Genomic DNA, 22237 nt, shown 5'->3' with positions numbered 1-22237 from the left:
TTTTTTTTTGAATTATTCATTCTAAATTTGTAGGATGTACCATGGTTGGTATGGATTAAAGTATATGTGCAATAATAGTTAGAAAAAATTGAAAAGATATAGAATTTATATATTTTTTTTATAAATGTGATAAATTGATTAAAAAAATAAATATAATATCTTAAATTAAGAAAATGAAATTTTAAACCAAGTTTTAAATGACTAAACACAATTTTATATTCATACTCATTTAATAAAAATAACCTAAATTTGAATCTCAATTAACAATTGAAAAAAAATATTGGTCGGAGAGAAATCGACGAACCTTCAATAATCGATTATAGTGGTGTGATGCGTATCATTTATAATATTATTATTATAACATTTTCTGAGATTTGTTTCAGAAAATTCGTGAAATTGGTCGATCGATGAGTTAATTTTCTCGGGGACCTACGAGCTCGATAACTTATTAGATAACGTGGTTGTATTTTTTTATGTTACCGCCATGTTTTGTCGTTTTGTTTAAATACTTTTTATTATTTTTAATATATATGAATAATTTAAAAATAAATAAATAAATTGAATAACATGACTTTGGAATCTTTATGTTGGAGTTTTAAAACCGGAATATTATTTTAAAAATGATAATTATAATAAATTTAAAGGAATGTATATATATATATAATAAAAAGAACACTCAGTGTGAATTTGTGGACGTTGTCCACGTGACTGTTCTCCATTATCTTCCTCATCTAACGTCGTCCAATTCATTCCATCACGTGTTAACTCAACTGGTTTAATAAAAATACAAAACAATTCATTCCACTAATATTAGATAAGAAGAAGATGTCACACAAATACTTTATTTATTTTAATTATTAAAAAATATATAATTAATTATTACAAATTCGATTCTCACTATTACCTCGAAAGAAAATCGTTTTAAATTCGTACATTCAAAATAAAATAATAATAATAATAATAATATAAAATATGAAAAATTTGGGAGTAAAGAAGGGTGTGGTCTAAGCATATTGACATGCTTTCTTCATTGATAAAGCTTGGGAGTAGAAATTACGTTAGGGATTGTTTGGTTGAGAATATATATAAAGGTTTGTTTGGTATTAAAGAGGAAAATTAACATGAATTAATTTAGTTTAGTTTATTTATTCCATGCCCACCCCATCATCCATGTTCCCTCCCTTCTCTTCTAGCCCAACCATGCTTGTCCCAACTCCCATACATCCGGGTTTTCTAAAGAAATGATTTTATTTCTTACGAATAATATTCAATTTAATTGAATCGTTACTCAAATTTATATTTCTTATTTGTTTCAAACTATTTAAACTTATTTGTTAAATGTTTGTGTATGTTTCATTTTATTTATTCACGGTAATTCATTTGTTAATACTATTGTAGCAACTTATTAAGTAATTATATATTAACTAACCCAATTATGATTCAAGTTTAGGACATTTGGATTGGAGTTTGGTAAAATAAAAAAAATAAATGTGAGTTTTCTTTCTTTTTTTTAAACTATTCATGTCTATATAAATTATTTTAATTCATATTTCATTTTAATTATTTTAATTTTTTTAACTCACGATATTATAGTTCTGAACTTTGTATGTTTTACTACACGAGCTAATATATATTTATTTACTTTTAAACTCGAGTCAAATAAGACCTTACAAAATTGATTTATAAACCTAGGAAAAATAAGTTAATTAGTTTATTAATTAATCTTAAACCCCACTTTACCCATATAATAATGTTTCTACAATTATGGGTTTTTTCCTTTCTTTAATTACCAAGTTTGTCTAGTCATCCACTCACCCACTGCCAACATATATATAATCATTTATTTAATTTCTCATTTTTAAAATATATATGTACTGATTTTTTAATTCCCAAGGTTGCAAGAACACAGCACCTCCTATTTTTATTTTAATCAATTAACATACATGTTTATTAAAACTAAATTTAATTCGAGATACAATTTTAAATTTTATTAATCATTCTCCTTTGAATATGGATTCAAATAAAAAAAATTATATTTATAGATATATAACTTTTTCCTTTAAAAATATATAGATATTTTAAATGAGAATAATCTCCCACCACGACCAATCCAGAAGTTTGAGATGCTTAAGAGGTTTTATATAAAGCATTCCAAATATATATATATATATATATATATATATATATATATATATATATATATATATATATATATATATATATATATATATATATATATTTTTTTTTTCTCTTAAGTTATTTTTTCCAAAGACGAGTGAGTACTTACTTGTTATATTTTATGTTATATTAAAAATATATAATAAATAAAATAGTTTAGTTTAGTTTGTTAAATACAATATCGTCTCAAATTCAAATAAAATAAAAGAGTGCCCTTAAGCGTCTTTCTAAGTTGTTTCAAGAGAATACAACCTAAGTTGTAAACATACTTTAAAATATGGCATAAGCATGGTATTATTTTTTTGGTTCTTTAACTTTAGACACCATATCTTAATTTTAATACATGCCTAATCCCCAAAAAGCGACAAACAACATGTTCGAACCGAAAAAACAACCACAAACAAAACATAACACACATAGATTCAAATATAATCTCTACCAACATCAAAATTCATATCCTACAAATGCGTGGTTAACCAATTCTTGTTCAAAGCCCTAGGTAATTGAAATTACACATCTAATAATGAGGCATGCATGCCCACTTTTTCATGGAGAATAATTTAAAATAAAATAAAAAAGGTTAAGGTTAAGCATATAAGTAGTTGTATGGTTCTATATGTACCATCTTGCATGCGCAAGCATGTTGTTCATGTTTCTATCAAACATGTGTGATGTGACAATATTAATTTTTTTTTAAATTAAATATATATAAATGGATGAAAAACAACAATAACAATACTAATGTGATTATATATATCATAAAAAATAATTAAAATGGTTTATGAAGGGAGAATATGCTTGATAAACAGTCAGAAGACAGTCACAAAACTATATTAAAAATAATAATAAATGAAATTGAAGGATTTGGTCTTATCCAAAGTTGAGGTGGAAGAGGAATTACCACAAGAATTTTTCATGACAAGACAAAATTCATACTCTTACCATTTGCTGTGTGTCAGATAATAATAGGTTCCTATAAATTATCCCATATATATATATATATATATATATATATATATATATATATATATATATATATATATATATATATATATATATATATATATATATATATATAGTATTATTTGGAATTTTTTCAAATGTATAAAATTTATTTGACTGATCCAAGGTGAATTTTCTTATCCATTTTATTGCAAAGTTGGCAACCAAATGGTAAAAAATTATTTAAAATAATATTAGTTCAAATTATGACATTATTTATCATAATTATTCATTATCAATTAAATATTATTGAAAAATCAAGAACATATGTGATAAAGGAGAGAGTAACACCAAAAAAAATAGTGTAAACATCAATTTCCACGAGAATAACTAAAAAAAAAATAGGTGAACCGGAATACTCTAATCCAAACTTCTTTATTATTTGGACTTTTATTAGTTGAATTTTTTATAATTAAGCTTTAAATTTTAAAAAAAAAATAATTGATAAATTAAAATATTTATATATTTTTTAATATAAAAATTAACATGACCCATGACTTTAAAGTAATATTTTTCACTTCAATTTAAAAACGTTTAATGAGAATTGAAGAGAATTTTTTACCACTTCAACTAGTTAAGAAAGAGTAGTAAAAACAAAGCAATATGAAAAAAGTGGTAAAATACTTCCCCTTTGAGAATATAAGAAGAGTGCAGCAACTTTGTGGGAAAGGCTGCTTTGGCTATTTTGTCCTTGTTCATTTGAGAATATAAACAAATGTCCTAAACACCCTTGGGTGACACTTGGCCCCATAGGGGGGCATATACCCCTTTCTCTGTGACTGACTGATGACCAATCATCATAATTTGGTCCAATCAAAATTAGGGGGCAACAACAAACAAAGTATTTACACTGATCTTACAAGTAAGTTTTCAGAAGAAATAGGTCAATCAATTGTTAACCATTTCCATTGATGATTCTCCAATAAGCTCTTCTTGAATCTTATGTCGGCATATGAGATTGATTTCAAATTGTTTAATTACATCTAGACAAAAACAAAACATGATGATATTTTATTTTAAAGTACATAAATACCCTTTGTATGTAGGGGTGGACCAAAGATGGTCCCAAAGGATCTTAAAGTCAATTGGCAGAAAGTGATTAGATTTTTGTGTGGATGAATGTAGGTGATGCCTGGAGCAGAAAGAAGACAAGCTCTCATAATGTGTTTTTTCTCTATTCTTCTGTTTCTGAGATAATCAAATATATAGATTATTAATGTTAGAGATCATCAAGAGGGAAAGAAATAACTTGACAGTTAATTCAGTTTTTTTTTTCTGTCAATACAAAAGATGATGAATGACATACTCATTTGTCTGAAAAGACCAAAACCCTGTTCTGCCCACCACCAATCAAATCTCTTTATGTTTTCTCAACAAAAACAAAAATAAAAAATGTCATCCCCGACTCAAATCTGAAACTGGTTGAATATGGAAATTCTTGTGCATACAATGAAGGTGGGGAACGAACTGTGGTGGTGGTCGATTTGGGCCACAAAAGGGGGAATGGGTTTTTGACACTCTCGAGCCATTGTCCCCCTCCTGTTGGGACCAACTGACAATCCCCCCTTTTTTTCTTTTTTTCTAAATAAATTAGGATGATATAGATGTTAGACCTACCTACCTGATATTACTACATGAAAAGCTACTACTCCATTGCCGCATAATGGTCGGTTTTCAATATATACGCATACCGACATTAGAGGAGCATTTTCTTCTTTCTATGAGTAACTCATTCCTGTGATCTCACTAGCAAACTAATGATATAATTATATAATCCACCCTTACATAGTGCAAATGTGGGAGAAATATCTATGATAGTTTTATCGATCAACCCATTAAACTTAAAAAAAAAAAATCATCTAAACCAGTTGTAATTGGGAAAGCTCACTCCCAATGGATCGATCATGATTCATCCATAAGTTAGCCATTTTACAAAAGCATATGAGTGAACTCTCACAATTGGATATCACCACAACATTGAAAAAGAAAACATGTTCATTTAGATTGTGGATACTTTTATCATGATGTAATGTGCCTTCAATGGAAAGGAATATACTACTACTTATAATGCTACTTTGCAGGAATTGTTTTGTTCAAAAACATAATCTGAACAAAAAATCATAGTAAGACAGTAAAATAACATGAATTAGTAATACAATAATAATCTCAACATATTAGTAGACAAGATCATAACCATAAATAATAATAAATTATTATCCAAGCAGAAGAAGATGCTGACAGGGAAAGCACTAATTAATCATTAATCAGCTTAGAAGAGCACCAATCAATCTAGTATACAGGCAAAGAAAGGGCAGTGATTCTGTGATTGGAAGGAATACTATAAAAAGTGAGTGTAAAAGCATAAGAGTGATTGGAAAACTTTTAATCATCTCCTTAACATGGAATCATGGACTAGCATACTTTTTGGCTTAGATTAAGGTGGGGAACAGGAAATGTCTTGGGTCTGCTGCTGCATGCTCTATGTTTTCTTTTTGTAATGTGTTTGAAAAATATATGTATTCATCATCACTTGTCTCCACATGTAGATTCAAATCATGGTCCAAAATGGCTGCATGCATGCATTCATCCTTAGGATAAGATCTATTTCTCTCTTCATCAAATGTATGTGAAGATGAACGAACTACAAAAGTTTAAATCCAATTGAGTTGATGTAGTTTTGCACTTCACAACAACACTACAATCTTCAAGTTAAAAGAGCCTGGGGGTTCTGGACTGGACCACTGTGCTTAGAATTTAGCGATTTTCTTCCATTATACCCAATTAGGCTTTTACACTAAAGGAGAAGAACAGTTGTAGGGCATGGGGGTATCATCATTCATCACTGAGATCTAAAACCAAATAAAGTAAATATTTTTTGTATCATAAGCTTGCTTTGAAAAACAAATATCCTTACAGGTGAAAACTTCATTTTAATGTGTTGGTGTCTAAAGCACGGGGGGGGGGGGGGGGTGTTCTGGACTGGACCACTGTGCTTAGAATTTAGCGATTTTCCTCCATTATACCCAATTACCCAATTAGGCTTTTACACTAAAGGAGAAGAGCAGTTGCAGGGCATGGGGGTATCATCATTCATCACTGAGATCTAAAACCAAATAAAGTATATATTTTTTGTTTTTATCATAAGCTTGCTTTGAAAAACAAATATCCTTACAGGTGAAAACTTCATTTTAATGTGTTGGTGTCTGACCATTTGGGTCCCTATGCCTGGAATCATAATACTAGTGTCAAATGACTAAAGCACCCTTACATGACAACATTTTCTCTAACTATCCCAAAGTCAAAACCTTATTGAAGAAGAAGACATGTTATGATAGAACAATCATGTGAAAGTTTGAACAAATAGTCAAGGTGGGGGCCTTTCCAACAAATTAAATGTTCCACCATTGAGATTATCTTCATGTTTTGAAAAATAAAACTTGTATTAATAAACAGAATATTGTGTATCTCACAACATACTGTTAACATCTACATTGAAACACACTAGTGAATTAGTTGAAATTCGAAAAAATAAAGGAACGAGGGGAAAAGGTGTGAGAACAGATGAACAACTCTCCCACAAACTGATTTGGTTCAATGCTGTTAAGTGAGGTTCTTGTCACTAGAACAGTCCAATGAAATATTCATCCTCACCAACCTACAGTCAAATTGATTTCATTAGTGTTATCCGGATCATTGCACAACTGAGAAAATAGTGCAAGTATTACCTACAGAATAAAAATTCAAACTATATTAACATTATTAGTAGATGATAAGGGTATATTTCTCTTTTACAGCTTCCTTGTGTTACCCCCTACCTATTTAAACACTTTTATGTGTTGTTTCTCTCATGTTAACATTGTATCAGAGCCTCCACTCATAGATCTGGATTTGCTTGAAGAACTATTAACTTCTATATGTTGTTTCAGATCCGTTAACACAAACAACAATATAACATTATTGTTTGTGTGGTTCTTCATATATTACTAAGAACTATTGAGGTTCCTTAACTAGGCTGGCTTTGCATCCATAACTGTTTTCATTTGGGTTATTGTTCTAGATTTAAAAACAAAAACAGACTCTTTTGTCACCTTCTAAGCAACTTTATGATTTTTTTTCCAAAAGAGAATAAAAAATAAAAGTAGGGGAGAGACCATTTGGACTATCTTTTTACTTTATGTAAGCATTCAGAGAGAGAGCATGTTACCATAAGACATTAGAGAGCTTGTGTATCCAACACCATTTGGAAAAAAAGTGAGAGTTTAATGAAGTCAAAGAGTGAATCCATGAGACCAATTCCATAGCATAAAAATGGCATGGCAATATTTCTACTATACATCTCTCTTTATCTTAAAGTCAAAAAGAAGAGGTTCATAAAAGAATCATTAGTGTCACTCTACAAATACTTTTATATTTAACATAACCCACCACAAGATTTTAAACTAAAGGTTTTGAAATGCACCAGCGTTACTGCAGAGATTCATCATTTCTCAATGATGATGGAGTTACTAAACTTCTCTTGGTCAAAATATTTCGAACCTAAAGAATTTGTTGCAAAATGAGAATGGAACGCCTCACTTTTTATTCAAAAACATCAATGACTGATGACTAAGTTGGGTGGAATGGCAAGCCGACCGGAAAAAAAGGTAAAAAGAAAACACATTAAAGCAAGAGCACATGCCACAGTCAATGAAGGTTTGGATAAAGAGAGATATAGAAGGAGCCAAACTTGCCTTGTATGAGTCACATGATATCTATGAACAAGATGTTTGACTTCTAGTTTCTGAACAGCCCTTTGACGAGTGGAAAATCAGAGTGATTGAAGGGACTCTTTTGGACTTTGGCTGTCGGCAGTTTAAACCCTGTGAAAAACAAAAGAATCCAAAAGATAAAAAGTTTCTTCAGTTTTGTCTATTGATCAATCAAATAACTACACAGAAATCTCATCAATTTCATAACAACAAATTCCATGCACACAAAGGGAGTCTAATCAATAAAAGACTGAAATTCATTACACAGGCAAGAAAATCTGAATAACATTGAAATCCTCAAGATTATTTGATCAAAATAGAATCTTTAAAACCAGAATCATAGTTAGTGTCTTATGTTTCAACCCCCAATTCTAATCTTACGTTTAAGACACTCTAAGTAAGAAACAAAAATTCAAAAATAGCAAGATTTACTACTATGCAGTAAACATCTGCTTAGTCCCTTTCTTGCTCCCAGTAGAAGCCTTATCTTTCCCTTTGAGAATTCTAGTGAGTACATCCGCCTGATAAGTATTTCCCTCCTCGTTTAGCCTTCTGATCAATCCATCGCAGCTACCCTGATCAGCAACTCCTCCCTTCTCCGTTATTTTACATAACAGCGAGAACGCGTTAAGGGTCTTCCCCGCTTCTAAAAGTGCTGTCAACACTCTATCGTAGCTCGATATATCGATCTTACAATCTCTCTCCAATGCGAAATCCAATAATTTCAAAGCAGCTATTGTTTTCCCTTTCTCGCAAAGAACCGACAAAAGATTTTCAATATCGGGCTTGTATCCAGTTTGCAAAACGAGGTCGATTCGTCCAATCGCCTCCTCAACATGACCCCTCATAAGAAGGGCTTCCAAGATCTTCTCAATCATATCGGTATTCTCCTTAATTTCTTTCTCCACCATTGTCTTCATTACACGACTAGCAGTTTGAACTCGCCCGTCTTCAAACAAACTGGACATAACCGATCGATAAACATTTGAATCAGGGACATGTCCCTGTTCGATCATACCATCCAAAGCTGTTTTAGCATCAGCAGGCTCTCCTTTCTTCAAGTAACTATCGATCAACAGCTTGTATGTAGTCTCTTCCGAAGGAACATCTTGTCTGATCATGATCTTCAGAATATCGAAAGCTGAATCAGGAGCACCTTCAGCTGAATGGCCACGGATTAGATTATTGAAGGCAATTGGATCCTTAACGCCTTTCTTCATCAACTGTCTGAAAAAGGTTTCGGCTTTTACTGTCTGGTTGTTGTTGCAGAGATATGAGATTATCGGGTTATAGGCGGTCGATTCCATATGGAATGTACTCTGTGGCCTCAAAATGATTTCTTTCTCCACGACCTTATCCAATAATTTAACAGCACGGTCGTAATCACCAATCTTGCAGAAATTCTCGATTAGGGTTCCGTAATGACCTGCCTCTGTCGGAATACTTAACCTAATCATTGCTTTGAGGACATCCATGGCTGCATCCATATTCCCAGCTTTACATTGACCAGACATCAATCTCGTGAAGATCGAGTTGTCATTGGGAGATATATATTTAGCGACCATCTCCTTCAAAACCATATGAGCTTCTGGCATCTTGTCTGCATCGCAAAGCCCGGGTAATAGAGTAGAGTAGGTAATCGCATTCGGTTTAATACCAAAGGATTTCATCTCCTCAACTAATCCTAAAGCATCATCAGTTCTCCCAACCGCAACATAGCCTTTAATCATAGTTGTATAGCTTATTACATTAGGGGCAATATTTCTTCCCTTCATTTCAACAAACACCTTCTCTGCATCTTCCATCTTGTTAACACGATTGTACCCGTTGATCATGGTGTTGTATGTGACCGCATCCGGCGACATCCCTTTAGTTTTCATTTCTTCATAGAATCGATTAGCTGTTCCGACCTTAAGCGAAAGAAAGCATCCCCAAATCATTAGATTGTAGGTGTGAAGAGATGGAACTAAACCTTCATTGACCATCTTGTTAAAGTATCTCTTAGCCATCATATATCTTCCACGACGCATAATCACCTTGAACAAGATGTTATAAGACTTAATCGTCCTATCAACTCCTAATTCCGTCATTTTGTTGAAGATTTTTACACTCTCCTGGACAATTCCAGCATTACCGTAACTCTCAATCAACATCACAAACATATCCTCATCCCACTCCAAACCCTTACTCGGCATATCAAACAAGATAAGCCTAGCATGATTAAGCTTAGAAGCTCTCCCTAGAATTTCTATAATCTTACAGTGGGATTCTTTATCATGGCGAATCAAAGCAGACCGTTCAACCCATCGGAAGAACTGGAGCGCTTGTTCAGCATTACGTGCGGCATGTAAGACATTATAAACCAGAGAATGATCAAATTGAGGAACTAATTCTCTAATGGAATTCTGCAAACGAGTAGTCCACGGCCTACTATCCATCATCCTAGAGATAATATCCTCTATTTTTTCAGGGTTTCGTTGCTTACCTCCGCGGACTCTTTGATTATCCTCGGTCTGCGAGGGAGAAATACGTTCCTCTGCATCTGGGGATGGAACTGGATCAGCAGGAGAGAGAGGAGTCGGGAGTGAGGTATCTGAGGAAGCTGGTGAGCAGAAGAAGTTAAGGGATTGAAGGGAAGATGGGATTGAATCCCTAGAAAGCTTAGCATAGGATCTGAGCTTCAAATTAGAAGGCTTTGATACAGACATGTAGGCCATTGTTGGATTGAGTATGTAAGGAAGATGATGTGAAATAGTTTATGAAAACCCTATCGAGAGTTGTCGTGCATTTGCAGCGGCGATGGGTATCTTCAGACAAGATGTGCGCATGAATGAGGAAGACAAGGTTCGGCAGCCAACACTCAGTGAAACAAATGCAGAGTATAGTAGGGTTTTCTTTTTCAAATGTTTAGTAAGGTTTTTGTTTGGGCTAAAACATTTATCAGCTCTTAAACTATAATAGACTTTGAAAATCAGCCCCTAAAATATCATATTCTTATATTTTTCAACTAAAATTATAAGTTCTTATTCTTAACCATACGACTTACATTTGTTTTAAGTGGAAAAACGGATCTAAGTAGGGTCGATGGAAATTTGAGCAAATGACCCTAAAAACAGGCCTAATTGTTTTTGGTGAGAGTGAATAAATTAAATAGTGTTGGTGACCCCTATTTTTTTTAATGACATTTATACTCTTGCGTTACGCAACTCCAGTTGTGTGACGCACCCGAAATCCTATAAAGTCATAATTTTTTTTCATTTTCTCTCTCATTCAGGTCTTCTCCGTCGTGAACCCTAATGTTGGCGGAGAAGACTTTCTCTTCTTTTTCATCGCCGAAGAACCAATCGAAGAGGCACCGTTGACCATTCCACTATATTCAATTGCCTATAGCTTCGAAGAACTTCCAATAGAGACGAGTTTGTACAGCGGGGAGGATTTTGAACAAATTGACAATTCATTCGATCATTCCACTATATTCGTTTATATTTTGTGTTTATTTCGTTTACATATGATTGTTTGTGTTGATTTCCTATACATATGATTGTTTGTGTTGATTTCCTTTACAGAACGTCATTAATTCGCCCTGATTCGTTGAATACAGGTTGGTTGGTTGGTAGGATGCGTCACGTAGGATGCGTCAAGTAGGATGCGTCACGGAGGATGCGTCAAGTAGGATGCGTCACGGAGGATGCGTCAAGTAGGATACGATGCGTCAAATTTATTTAATTTTATATAAAAAACCCAAATAAGCCTCGACGACTATTCATTCCCTCTCTCTCGCACCTGCCTCGACGACGCACCTGCCTCGACGTCTCTTCTTGCTCGTCTTCGTCTTCTCGTTCATTCATTGACTTCATCAGGTTAGTTTTAGTTATGTTGGTTTATGTTAGGGTTTAGGGTTGCGTCTTAAATGGTTCATGCATGATTTATGTTAGGTTTTAGGGTTGGTTGCTTCTTGCTTGCAAATGGTTCATTCATGGTTTAGGGTTTAGGGTTTCTTCATGCTTGTAAATGGTTCATGCATATTTTATGTTAGGGTTTAGGATTGCTTCTTGCTTGCAAATGATTCATGCATGGTTTATGTTAGGGTTTAGGGTAGGTTGCTTCTTGCTTGAAAATGGTTCATGCATGGTTTATGTTTAGGGTTGCGTCTTGCGGTTGCGTCACTCAGTTTCATCACGCAGTTGCGTCACGTAGTTGCGTCACGCAGGCTGCGTCACGCAGGTGACGGTTGTTTCTAGCTATTTTGACGGTTGTTTTGCTTCTCCTTTGTTTATATTTGTTGTGAAAGGTTTTCACAAACATTGTTGTTTTTGTTTTTCCTTTTGGATATTTTCTGGCTTCCCTACACTGACTATTCAAACTCTCTGTATAATTGCTTGTGAGTTGATTGTATCGCTTACCGGGGAAATATGCTCTACTCCATCTTTGAAACCCAATTTCTTTCAAATAGGCAGCAATCCTATGATCTTTAACCCTGATCTTGTCAAAAAACCGATTAAAGTGGGGATAGTGTACGCACGAGAAGCCAAATCAAACTCCACATGAAAATTATCAGTTTTGAATTTGGCCATAATATTCATATTTATGTGATATGTGCACGCACCGTGGTCTGCTTCTAGAAAAATAGCACACAAGGCATTGGCGATGCTTGAGTGTCTATCGGATACGAAGACGAGATCATCAACTAATCCAATTGCTTCTCTAAGTTTTTGCATAAAATAAGTCCACGAGTTATTATTCTTTGAATCAACAACGCCGAATGCAACATGATACAGTTGTTCATTGGCATCCAATGCAACAGCCACCAATAGTTGACCTCTCACCTTGTGCTTGAGAAAACTGGCATCAACACACAATACGGGACGACAAAAGGCTTTGAAACCCCTAATTGAGAAGCCTAGAGACATGAACATATACTTGAAGTGGCCGAGCTCGTCTGTCTGGATATCTGCTTTGGTACCCAGATTATTCTTCTCCAACATGTATAGGTATGAAGGCAATTTTCCATAGAAATCCTCTACCGTTCCTCGCACTTCCATTAAAGTCGTTTCCCTTGCCCTCCAAGCCTTATTATAAGTCAAAAACATCTCATAAGTTGACTGCATGTCTTCAATTATTTTCTTAGGCAAGTGGTTATGGTGATGGTCTATGTACTTACCCTTCATGCACTTCCCAATAATCAATGCCGGTGTTTGCATTTTTTCTCCGGCCTCGACAAAACTGAGCATGAGTGTTGTCGGTTGAATTTCCGAATCTCAAACATCTCGGAAAACTTACCTTTCACAGCACGTAAACTCCACTTGCATGTCTCATCCATACATTTCACATACCAAAGATGTTTTCGAGACTTTTTCACTTTGAATTCAAAATGATAAGTCATCGCATATTTATATAGCGTCAGTTGAAGTTCTTTTTTAGTATCAAATAACGTACTGACTTCCAATACGGTTTCACTAGTTAATGCCAATGCAAATGAAGGGTCTGTCGGTGATACGTTTGTCGGGTCTGTCGATGGTGTATCCATTGATGGTCTTGCACTAGATGGTGTACCCATTGATGGTCTTGCACTAGATGGTGTACCCATTGATGGTCTTGCACTAGATGATGTACCCATTGACGCTCTTGCACTAGATGGTGTACCCATTGACCCTCTTGCACTAGATGGTGTACCCATTGACGCTCTTGCACTAGATGGTGTAGGTATTGATGATCGGTGCGGCGTGCGTGCAATTGCTGGTGCAGGACTAGTAGTAGCTTGGAAGTCACTAACCCGTTCATAATTAAAGTCAATAACCCGTTCATAATTAATCAGTTCATGATGAGCCCGTTCATCTTCTTCTCCTCCTCCTTCATTTTCATTTTCAAATAAAATCTGTTGAGAAACAACTCGAGAAACAATGTCAGGTATAGTTTTTTTAGTAAGTAATGATAGTGTATTATCTTGACTTGGGTACTTCTCTACTAATGAGACATAAAGTGGTGACGAAGGTGACAAACTTCAACCCGAAATCAACCGTGATAAATAGATGCCCACATCTATATCTACCTCAATAACAACAGGGGGAGTTTTGCAGAAGGATCATACATGACTTTAATCACTAAATCATATGCAGACTTTTCCACGTTAATCGTCTCATAGATTATATCAACTAATTCAGCAAATGTAGTACATTGGGGTATATCCATAGTTTTTTGTATGATTGTGCAGAGAAAGACCTGGTACCATCGGCTGCAATTTTCCACTCTCCATTGTACACAACAAATACGTCAGTAAATACTTCAGCTGCAATTGAAAAAAATGATACTATCAATCGAGAGACACCGTAACAATGAAATGCAAATAATAACTATAAATGGTTTGAGGTGTGTTACGCAGATGCGTAACGCAACTACGTGACGCAACTGCGTTACGCAACTGTATGACGCACCCGGATTCCGCCGTAACGGTGGCATTCACCTACTCAATCCCTAATCACTAAACCCTAACAAACAATGTGTCGAAAGAGAGAAATAAAGGAAGGAAGAAGAATACCAGTAGCAGCGGACATCTCCTTCGTTGGGATTCCGCCGTCTTCGTCGGGGATCGTCGTCGGGGATGGTCTTTTTAGAGAGAAGGAAGAGAATGGGAAGTGAAGAAAGAGAACAAGAAAGAAAGAAATAAAAAGAAATGGGAAGAACTGGAATTTTTTTTAATTATATAGCAAGGGCATTGTGGACTTTTCACAATGCCCTCGGGTGCGTGACGCAATAGGGGCATTTTCGTCAGAAAAAAAAGGTCACCAGGCACCAGCGCTATTTAATTTATTCACTCTCACCAAACGCAATTCACCCTGTTTTTAGGGTCATTTGCTCAAATTTCCCCAAGTGAATTCCACTTTGTAAAAGAAAAAAAAAATTATGGTACAATATTACATTACTCTCTAATTAAAAAAAAAAATAATTTAAAAAATAATTTTTTATCTATTTTTTTAATAAAAAAAAAAAAAAAAACTTAACTTTATCACTCTTGTTTTTATTCATAATTTTCTTACTATTTTTTTTTAAAGTCTACTTTAATTTATTTTTAAATCCATCCCACTTGAATTTTTGACTTTATTCAGAATATGACATGATTGACATCTTAGTTTATAAAATACTTTACTATTTAAGTTATCTTGTTATATTTATAATGAGAGTGTTTAATTTAAAGTTGTGTTTAAATGAATAATAAATATTATTAAATTTATTAATTTATATAATTAAAATATATTTAATAACATTATTTTATCTAAATCATTGCCTAATAAGACATTTTTATTTAGAGTTTTTCCACTAAATCAATTATCAAACTCATAAATATTTGAGAAGTCAGATTCACGATTATCAACCTCGTAAATATTTGAGAAGTCTTCCCGACCAAATTCACAGTTATCAAACTCATAAATATTTGAGAAATCAATTGGTTTTCCGGCCAAATTCACCGACTTTTCCAAACATTTATTTTGAAGTTAATTTTTATTTTTCAAAATCTCCAAATCAAATTAAACCGTTTTCATTTTAAACTAAATTCTTATCCAAAACATTTAAGAGAACGGGACAAATTCGAGAAATAATTTGTTCGGTTTCGAATCGATACACATAAATAATCATTATCCAACGAGATTTTAGGTCGCAAGTCGCATTTTGTTCTTCTTCTATCTTAATTCCGAATCCTCGAATTTTTAGGAATCGAATCGATTAAAAAATCTTACAGCTAATTCTTCTACATTGCAAAGATAAAAACAATGACAGACAAATGAATTCATCATCTCCGTAGTTCTTATTGATTGCGTCTCGCGTGAAGAAATTACATGTACGTACAGGACAAGAAGAAGAATGTTGCTATTAAGGAACTTCAGTTAAAAAGTGTAACTTTCATCAAATGACTCTCCATTGAATGTCAAGATGAATTATTCCATTGCTGGAGTTGATTAGATGATACTTGTGGTTAATATGCCCATTACGCACCACATCTTCAAGATCCACATCAACATGTCCCAACGATATCTGCACAAATCATTTAGACAAACCCAATTCATTTAAATCACGTGTTCGATTCTCACTTAGGTTGTACTTAGGTTGTGCCCGATAGGGTTAACAAAAAAATGTGTGACTAATCCTCACTTAGTGAAAGAACATGATTTAAAAATCATGTACTAATTCTCACCCATATCATATAAAAAACACACTAAACTATCCTACCTTTGAACGGAAAGAAATGCCTCCACGTTTGCTCAAAACCTCAATCCGCATCTTTTCCTTTAGAGGAGCCTCTTCCAACATGAATTCAAACTCTTGGTTCCAATTTGGGTTTCGGGTTTTCTTGATTGACTAGATAAAATAGATATCCCGAAAGTCAATCACCCAAAAAAAGCAAATGATTAGATTTGTAATAGATTGATTGATTGGTAGCTAACCTTTGTTTTCCTCTCTTCTCCTCTGAAAAGGACAAGGGCATATGGGTTCTTGTGATGATTTCCTTCAACCTCCTTTGCCCCTATAACAGTAAGCAAAAGCAGTCCCATACCAGATATCTGCTTCTGTTCGTCAATGTCATTTCCAAAACTCTCATCTTTTCTCGTATGATCATCTTTCTTGAACGGCATCAATGTCAACTCCACAGTAATTTGACCTCTCTGCTTCTTGTTATGAGGATCATTTGGATTCATTGTCTTTTGCAAATCCAAAGTGAACTCTTTCCTTTCATTAGGATCAAGCGATTTCAACGCGATTACTTGCATTCCTAGCTTGTCGTGTGTCCCAATCTGTCCACACAAACATATTACAAAACCATTTTTTTTTTTACTTTTCAGTTCTCATAATTAGAAACAACCTTTTCCCAGTCGTACACGTTCAAATGAAGGTCCTGTGAATGAGGATCTTCAACAACAAGCTTGAAATCCTCGTTCCATTCGGGATTTAGATTGTTCTTCTTTATTGAACTCTTCCTTGACAGTAACCTTTCCCCACTTAGGCTTAGTTGAACATATGGATCTGAAGATCCCAAAATATCCTTCCTTAGAAGCCTGTTTGCCCTTATAATCTTCACATGAAGCATACCCATTGGTTTCTTCGTCGTCCCTCTGTCATTAAAGTCATAAATCTTTGAGCAACAAGCAGAGAGATGATGATGATAATGATGAAAGCCATAATTGATACCAACAATGAACTGTCTAGTACAGGTACTTCAAGAGTCCATGGCCATAAATACATGCTGGCCACTTGTCTTGTTACCATTTCCTGTAACATGATAAGAATTAATAATCAATAATCATAATCAACCCAACTAAATTCTAACCTAGGTTATTTGGAAATAACTACTTGATTATTCAAATAACCCTAGATCAAACAATGAATCTGTTAAAGACAGAGAATGAGAACAGCACCTGAACAAACTGATACAAACCTGGGATAGCCATGATGTCTGCTCCCAGTACTTTCAAGCCAAAATCTATGTCTGGCTGCATGCATATAGCAAGCAATCCTATCAACTGTATTTTCACTCTCTGCCACTTTTAATGACAATATACAACAGAGAAGGCTCATCAGGTTCTTACTTTGTTCAACAGAGAGACAGAGATGTTAGCGAAACATGGAAAGGTTGGGACCAGAGGCTTCAAAGTAATACGCGGTTGCATGAAAATTTGCAGATCTACCAACTGGTAAAGAAGATAAGCATTCAACCTTTTAGCAATAATAAGAATAACTACATGATCAATAAGATGGTTTCTTTCATGAGTTTTGGCAAGAATTGTTGAAAATTGAACAAAGAACATTATAGTTTTACTTCACTCGTTTGAGGCTTGGGGAACCTGTAGTCTAACGGCCAAAAACCAAAATTGTAGCACAACGGTTATGTTAGGATTCCCAGCCCATCTTACAGTAGGCTCAAATATTAGCTCCTTCTCATTGGATTCAACTACTTTAAGTCCTGCCCAAATCATAAATGATAAGATATCCAATTGTTCATAAGGAATGGCCATGTAATCCTAATAAGGATATATTTTATGTAGTCCATATGTACAGTTTGATGCGCAGCCTTTGAGAAAAAAGGTCTAAACTATTCGAAAAATTCATACCATGGACAGCAGGAGGAAAAGTTCCAAGAGTAAGGCTATCGAAATAAATAGACTTGATCAGATACTTCCCAATGTATTCATCAAACATAGGTTCAACATTTCTTCTTATTTCAGTACATATAGCCTGCAACAAAATCCAGTTCACAAAAGAAAGTGTTTTGATTTCATAATAACTGACAAATTCAAAGCACACCTTATCAAGGAACGGCCACATGTCGCTAACAATCTTGTTTAGCCAATCAACCTGCACATCTCACTCCAAATTCATCAGGCATTATGATTTCAAATTACACATTTCAGTGGTTTCAACAGACGAGAAAATAGGATTGATTCTTACTCGTTCATAGTCTGGACTCTTTACCCATAATGGAATCTCCAAAAAGATGTCAAGCAGAGAACTCGAATCAAACTCTTGAAGAGGCCTAACAACAGGGTCCTATATATATTATGTAAAGAAGAAACAAAGTGAATCAAATAAGTAGCAGTAATCATTCAGGTCACTCAATTATCAATAACAGTGAATCAATAAACGATGAAAAAACAAACGAATTGATTAGATTTACGTTTTTACCTTAACATCTCTTGTCTTTGAGCAGAGAAGTCCGGCAAACCCAACAAGAAAACCAATGAATAGACCGATGGCGAATCCAATGAGAGACAATGCATTATTGATTAAGAAACACATTGTCATTGCTTCATAGAGAGATGAGATAATGAGAATTATAGATCAGAGTAGTGAATTACAGGTATGAATGAGCATGAAATAGAGTATGGACATCGAATTTACGTGCCGATTCATCCATTTGTTAGGCAAATGCTATGAATGGAGATACCATGATTGATATTCATAGGAAGAAATGGAATCGGGTTTAATCATCTGTTGGAAGTTAACTGGAAAAAGGAATAACAATTAATTACAGAATGCATTCATATTTCTACTTATACTTTTCTATGTCTTCATTTTAGCCTCAAATTTTAGAGCTTTTTTGTTTTCAGATTAAAAATAAATAAATATAAACAAAAAGTAGCTTCTTACAATGAATATTTAAAGAATGTTAGTAATAAATAAAAATAATAATAAATACAAAAGCATAACTTTCACTACACTAGTAAACAAAAGCATAACTTTCATGCATAGGGCTGGCGCCACTTATATAGTACATACTAGTAGGGCATTATATGAAATAGCGTCCTTGTTTAGGCCTTCTCTCATTATAATTTTATAAATATATATTTGTAAGACAATTAATGAATAAATATATTTAGTCACTTTTTTTTTTTTTATAAATGATGTCTCGTAACCTAGAGTGCATCATAATCAACAAAAGGTGTATAATAAGTAAACAAAGATATAAAAGTTAATACAATATATTTGCATGATTAATAATATAAAAATTAAAAAAAAATTACGATTAAAATGTGATAGTATTTTTCATTTACTCTCACATATATATATATATCCAAATTAACCACAACTCTCGATCCGACAAATCCGAACACTTTGAAAATTAAGCATCATTTTATATATATATATATATATATATATATATATATATATATATATATATATATATATATATATATATATTAGTTAATTAAAAAGTTGAACTTATATTCTTAAAATGTCCCGTGTTCATCAAACCTGGTGTTGAATTTAAAATATAAAGTCTTATTTTTAACTGTTTTAAGTTTATGGTGTCAACCCACAATTCGACCCAAATATCTATTTACTCTCACACATATATCCAAATTAACCATAGCTCTCAACCCGATAATCCGAACACTTTGAAAATTAAGCATCATTATATATATATATATATATATATTATATATACTAATAATTTTATAAATAAAATAATAAACTGCATGTCTAATAAAATAATTTTGTGTCCTATGGGCAAATGTTGCAGCAGACCATACATTCATAAGATGATCATCCAATCATCTCCAACAAGCATCACCCGTTACAGCGAGAGCCAAATGCCCACACGTCTCACATGATTGGTTAACACCCACGACAACAACCATCACGTGGGACGCTGGACGCTAACTAGAGGTCGTCTTTTTTTTGCGACAACCATATAAACTTCAGCCAATTATTTTTTGATTTTTCAAATATGGAACTCACCCGTTTCTTAACCATGATTCGAAGACTGAAATGATCACCCACATACGATCATAGGTCGATCATTTAATGGTTTTTGTCCTGAATTCAGCTGACTCTAATCCTCAACCGACCTATGAGGGCTATAAATAGCCTTCTCCGGCCAAGACAAAGACCAAGTGATCAATCTCAACTCATCAATCAATCTCCAAGAACATCCTCCATTAAACTTTCTCAAGCTTTTAAGTTTTTTTTCAAAACCTTGTACAAAACTTGTAATCTCGGTTCTGGTTGAGCTCAAAACTTCACAAAGAGTCTAGGAGTGTTCTTCCACTCACTATAAACTTCCATTCATGTTATCAATTATATCATGAATCAAAATTGAAAATTTTACATTTCTATTTAGGTATTCTTCAATATTGATCAATTACTCAATTTCTTGATTTTAATTTGATCTTAAGATCATTTGGGAATTTTCAATCGAAATCAATTCGAACGAATCAACCTACCTAAGAAAAATCCAAATTCAATTTTGAAATTTTAAAAATCAAATTTTGTGATCTTAACTCCTAACTTGTGAATTGTGATTCTAAGTCTCCTAACACGTTCCGAATGATGTTAGGAGTATTTTCAAATCAATCTTAATCGATTTAAGACATGTTTATCTATTACCAATTATTTTTCAAGAAACTGAAAAATTTCAGTTTTAGAATTGGTTAAAACTTACAACCAATCATTGTTTTATATTTCAAACCAATCCCAATAAGCATAAGAAAGCTTTTTATGATTTCAGTCTGTCAATTACAGACTTAAAACGAGAAATTCCATTTTTGGAAAAAAAGGTTTGAAATTAGGGTCTTAATTGATTGAATGATGATCATTTCCATATAATCTAATGTATATGGAGTTTGAAGACTCCAAACAAAATTACCCGCATTTCTTTTTTGCCCAACGAGGAAGACAACCGAAGAATTCAGCCCAACATGATTTCGACCGAGAAAACTAGCTAGACATCTTTCCCGGCTGAGGGTTTCGCGCGCGACTGAGTAGTTGCTTATGCGTTGACTAGGTACCCATGGCCGTTGACCCCAGACCGAATCACACCCAAACCCGTGTGTCCGACCCGATTCTCGACTCGAACACCTAACCAAGGACTTGTTTGTTTAGGGCATTTTATTTTAATGATTTTTTTTAACAATTAGAAACCCTAAATTGTTTTTAAAAAATTCAAAAAATAGAAAACGACTTTAAAATATATTTAGAATATTTTCGTAAAAAATATTTTTAAAAGGGTCTTTTCAAATTTATGTTTTAAATTCTAACACCTAAATTGATATTTTTCAGATAACTTTTTTCACAATTCTCAGCATCAATCACAAATACTAGCATTTATTTAATACTTTATAATTTAAAATGTCAAAAAAACGTACTAGAATTTGAAGAATAATTTGTTAAACAAAAACGTATTAAAACCAAATTTTCAAAAAATAGCTAAAATTTTATAAAGTTGAGACCGTTCTTTAACGGTCACATATGATATAACGTGAAAATCTTTTCCCGAGTGTAACCAAACAATGAATCCAAAATAATCTTTGAAAAATTACGTTTATACATGTATACATATTTTCTTATTTTAATTTAAAATTAATTGACAACTCTATAATCAAACAATAAGTCTTTTAAAAATCAACTATTTTTATAATTAATTTTTAAATAAAAATTTTGTTTAATTAAATTCTAATTTGATTATCCAAAGTTATCTAAGATTAAGTAGAAAGTTAATTAACTTTAAAATATCAAGATAAAATAAATTTGTGTATAAATATTTTAAATAATTTTTAAATAAAATCAAAATATCTTCTTCCACGCAATTTAGACATTGATCCGGAAAAAGAGATTTTCGGTCCCAAAATTTATCATATACGCCCGTTCAGTTTCAGGAAATCTCCTCGGGGTATCGTTATACCATAATTTTTTTAAAAATATTCTTTCATAAAATATATAAACGAATATTTTAATATTATATTATAAGCACTAAAATTTTACCTACGAAATTTATAAATAATTATTTTGAATAAAAAAAATCAAAATAATTAATAGCAAGG

General features: G+C 33.1%; 2 protein-coding genes across 2 annotated transcripts; both read right to left on the bottom strand.

Moving 5' to 3' along the window:
* Positions 1-8147: 8147 nt before the first annotated feature.
* Positions 8148-10812, bottom strand: LOC124937695 (pentatricopeptide repeat-containing protein At2g37230-like). The gene has a single exon (XM_047477999.1). It carries the CDS (start codon positions 10643-10645, stop codon positions 8363-8365), a length of 2283 nt encoding a protein of 760 aa, XP_047333955.1. The 5' UTR covers positions 10646-10812; the 3' UTR covers positions 8148-8362.
* Positions 10813-15635: 4823 nt separating this feature from the next.
* LOC124939899 (synaptotagmin-3-like) lies at positions 15636-18725 on the bottom strand. Its single transcript, XM_047480361.1, has 12 exons — positions 18600-18725; positions 18366-18464; positions 18222-18272; positions 18029-18152; positions 17762-17880; positions 17507-17608; positions 17336-17410; positions 17113-17189; positions 16783-17032; positions 16367-16714; positions 16152-16280; positions 15636-15956 (listed from the first exon to the last, which is right to left on the bottom strand). The coding sequence occupies exons 1-12, from the start codon at positions 18717-18719 to the stop codon at positions 15828-15830; spliced, it is 1623 nt and encodes a 540-aa protein (XP_047336317.1). The 5' UTR covers positions 18720-18725; the 3' UTR covers positions 15636-15827.
* Positions 18726-22237: the final 3512 nt, after the last annotated feature.

This window comes from Impatiens glandulifera, chromosome 5 (genome assembly GCF_907164915.1).
Source record: "Impatiens glandulifera chromosome 5, dImpGla2.1, whole genome shotgun sequence".
NCBI lineage: Eukaryota > Viridiplantae > Streptophyta > Magnoliopsida > Ericales > Balsaminaceae > Impatiens > Impatiens glandulifera.
This window is presented reverse-complemented; position numbering and strand designations above follow the sequence as displayed.

Bases quoted from the DNA above. Each gene is read 5' to 3' on its own strand.
- LOC124937695 (XM_047477999.1), bottom strand. From the start codon at position 10,645: ATGGCCTACATGTCTGTATCAAAGCCTTCTAATTTGAAGCTCAGATCC.
- LOC124939899 (XM_047480361.1), bottom strand. From the start codon at position 18,719: ATGACAATGTGTTTCTTAATCAATAATGCATTGTCTCTCATTGGATTC. The intron at 17,411-17,506 runs GTAAGAACCTGA...ATATGCATGCAG, and splicing joins CTGTCTCTCTGTTGAACAAA to CCAGACATAGATTTTGGCTT. The intron at 17,033-17,112 runs GTTGGTATCAAT...CTTTAATGACAG, and splicing joins CCTGTACTAGACAGTTCATT to AGGGACGACGAAGAAACCAA.